This window comes from Anser anser (assembly GCF_964211835.1).
Source record: "Anser anser genome assembly, chromosome: 1".
In the NCBI taxonomy this organism is placed as follows: Eukaryota; Metazoa; Chordata; class Aves; order Anseriformes; family Anatidae; genus Anser; species Anser anser.
This window is the reverse complement of record NC_139720.1, coordinates 70,284,819-70,288,065: the sequence shown is the minus strand read 5'-3', so window position 1 is coordinate 70,288,065 and position 3,247 is coordinate 70,284,819. Positions and strand designations below refer to the sequence as shown.

The window sequence follows — 3,247 nt, the reverse complement described above, 5'->3', positions numbered from 1 at the left end:
GCTTACCTTAGAAGAAGTATGTATCCAGGTGTGCCACCTACTGACAAAGTATATGAAGTAATAACTGATGTTACCAGAAAATACAGAAACATTTTTGGACACTCATTTCCTTTTTGACATGGTCCCATCACAGCTGAGGAGCTTCTTGAAGGAGATTCTAAAATTCCCACGCAGCTGCAGTTAAAAAATACCTGGAAGACAGCAGGTGAAACTGTATGATAGCCAAAGCAGCAGGGAAGTGAATGCTTGGGAACTGCACATCATGCTTTTCCAGTTAGCCAAAAATTTAAATCCAAACCGGAAAAGATTTTTCAACAGGAAGGAGAATTTTATATATATATATATAAAAATCTACTTTTGATGAATGTATTTAGATTTTTATTTTTATTTAGTGTTTTTGGTAGCCAACAGCTAAAAAAGCCTCCTTCATTCTCTGCTTGGGATTTCTACAGGAAACGGTAGTTGAAAGAGTTTTGAACATGGATGGTAAATTGCTAAAAACCTCAGGAGTTTATGTCTGGATGGGACATGCCTTACTCAATTTTAGTTTGCTCACTCTGACAGAATTAGTTATAGCAGGAAAGTTACCACATCACATATAGAAATGAAAGACTCTCACAGTGTTTTTTCCACTTCCATTGGATGCCTGACAGCCAGCAAGACAAGCAGAAACATAGGTAATGCCATTTTCCCCACAGATGGGATCCCAGTCATTTTGGGAGCACATGCAGTCTGAGTTGCAGTTTGAGAACAGGCCTTGCTCGTATCCAGACATCTGCTTGGTTCTGTAGAAAAAGGAATCATGATGATGTTTTCTGGCAGATGTGGAAGAAATCATTATCAACTCATGAGTTTTGCTTTCTGCCAGGTGCACCTGGCCAGGCCTTGTGTCTTTAACCCATTACAGTGTTGTCTCTTCCTATCCACACCAGAGGGTAAATTCTTATTTCTCAGTGATCAAAAGGATTTCTTCACATGACTATTTCAATATCACATGCCTACTGTGAGATGGTGAATACTTTATTAAGGACAGACAGCTAACAATTTCTATTCATGCATTTTCTCATATTTTATAAGATTGCAGTTTTCTGAGGCTTGATGCATTTATAACAAAACCAGAAAAAAAAAAAAAAAGCTTGATTATTCCAGAGCCAAAGAGGGGAGTGAGTTACTCTTACATCACTGCAAAAGTTGATGGGGAAACAATCAGAACGGTATTTATCCAAACCAAGGAGCTGTTACATTGCATGACAGTTTTATCTGCACCTTTAGCCAGCTGCTGCTGAGCTCAGCAGCCAAGCAGCTCCTGGGGCTGTAATAGAAGGGCTAGCCTCAGGTATACCTCATAGATAGTGTCACAGTTAATTCATGGTTAATCCATGAATACTTAAATTTGGAGTCTGGAGGCTATTAAGCACCATGGGTTGTTCAGCAACATGCAGAAGCAAGGAACAATTAATTGAATCTCACTCCCCTACTGAGCTCCTCACGTTTCCAGGAATCTCTATCTTGAAAGGATGGGTCCCATGGCAATAATAATTAAAAAGTAATCAGAAAAATAATCTGCATTTGTGGCATAAAACCCTCTGAGTTGAAGGCAGCAATCACAAATGAATTCTGACACAATGCCCAGTGGAATAGATGGAATGGTTTCCACCGTTTTGAATCACAGTTCTGGGAAGCATATTTAGGTCAGTCATTCTTTTTTCAACAATATATACTTTGTGGAATACAACGACCAAGGAGTTTGCTTCTCAGAAGCACTTTATGCTGAAGTTTGCTCTTCCCAGCATACCCACGGTAGGACACGGTCAGTCCGGCCACATCTGAGTTCTCACAGCCCATCGCAAATAAAGAGAGGAGCAGCAGGTAACCAAAGAAAGATGATCCCAGAGAGAGTTTTGCAGCCCCTAAAACACTGATTCTGAATTTCTTCATGATCAGTCCCCCAGAGAATATGCCAAAAGCCACAGCAGGAATGTTGATAAGACCTGAAATCAAACAGAAATAATCTGTATTAGTGAATATCCCATCTCAATAGACTATCTTCCTCAGCCACAAAAACAGCAGCAGTGATAACATGAAGAAGCAAAATATTACACATCTTCAAGCTGGGCAATTTATTTATTTATTTATTTATTTATTTATTTTGTGTGCGTCCAGATTTGGATTGTTCCTGCGAACATGCTGGGACTGCTTTTAACTTGTTCCTAGGGAAATGCTGCTTTTCCAGTTCTCTGAGAGACAGATTATTATTGGTCCTATCTTATATAAGGTCTAGGCAATGATCTTCTACTTTCTTAAGCTAGGTGATTTTCTTCATTGCTAGTTTGTCAGTGGAGGTATCATGTAGTGTTAATTCAAATATTCTTATTGTCATTTCTCGTGAGAAGTGCTCTGGGCTCAGAGGTGTTGTCTGGGGGCATCGTGCTGCTGAGGGCAGCCAAGACAGCCACAGTTCCTTGAGGCATAGATCCTCCCTGGGGCCCCATCCGAGTCCTTCACCATGGAGCAATAACAGGAGCAGCAAGGGCCATGCTCTGGGGCTGTCCCACCCTGAGAAGGTCAGCTTCTCTTCCCTCATCCACTGGGAGGAGGAGCCCAAACTGCTCATTCCTAGTGGAAATTCAGTTCTACCTAATGTTAGAAAGTCTGGAGAAAGACCTACTTTTTCTGTTTTTACTGAGCCATGAAACGAATGATCTCCTAGGGAGATCTCCCAAGAGGGAGAGAGCCAGCAATATGCCATCTTCTCCATACACAGGACATTTAGGGTATTTCTCCAGTTTTGTATGTTGAAATGTTCCCTTGGGTGAGTGTTGCCACAGCAAAAATATATATACACCCTCTGGGCAGTCTTCTTGTAACAGGCTTCAAGGAAATAAGTGAAAAGGCAGTGAACACATAAAATAGGGTGACCATTAATCCTTACTGGAACAGTTCTGCTCAAAGCAGTGTCCATATTGATAGACATGGATAAGACCAAAAAAAAAAATAAAATCTGTTCAAGTACATGCAAAAAAGATGTAAATAGACACCACTGTAAAAGATACCGCACAGTCAAGTAAGGTGACCTTTCCTGGATTTCATAGTTACTGAAACTGGTTTTCTCACCTTTACCAGCCAGATCTAGCACATTAAATTCCACTTGCACATGGCTATGTATGCCTTTTGCAGCTTTTAATTCATGCTGACACTTACTGGTGCTGAGTTGAGTAAGCATACAAAACAAAAGCAAGTACAAAAG

At 40.5% G+C, this 3,247-nt stretch overlaps 1 protein-coding gene across 10 annotated transcripts in view; it reads right to left on the bottom strand.

Annotated features, from left to right (window-relative positions):
- Positions 1–3,247, bottom strand: part of LOC310893162 (solute carrier organic anion transporter family member 1C1-like) — a 30,573-nt gene that overhangs the window by 8,740 nt on the left and 18,586 nt on the right. For all 10 annotated transcript variants that reach the window (XM_083821783.1, XM_083821781.1, XM_083821780.1 and 7 more), the window contains 3 exons: positions 1,796–1,991; positions 620–785; positions 7–191 (listed from right to left, as the gene is read on the bottom strand). In XM_083821783.1, coding sequence (XP_083677909.1) covers positions 7–191; positions 620–785; positions 1,796–1,991 — 547 coding nt within the window. The remainder of the gene's footprint in view (positions 1–6; positions 192–619; positions 786–1,795; positions 1,992–3,247) is intronic.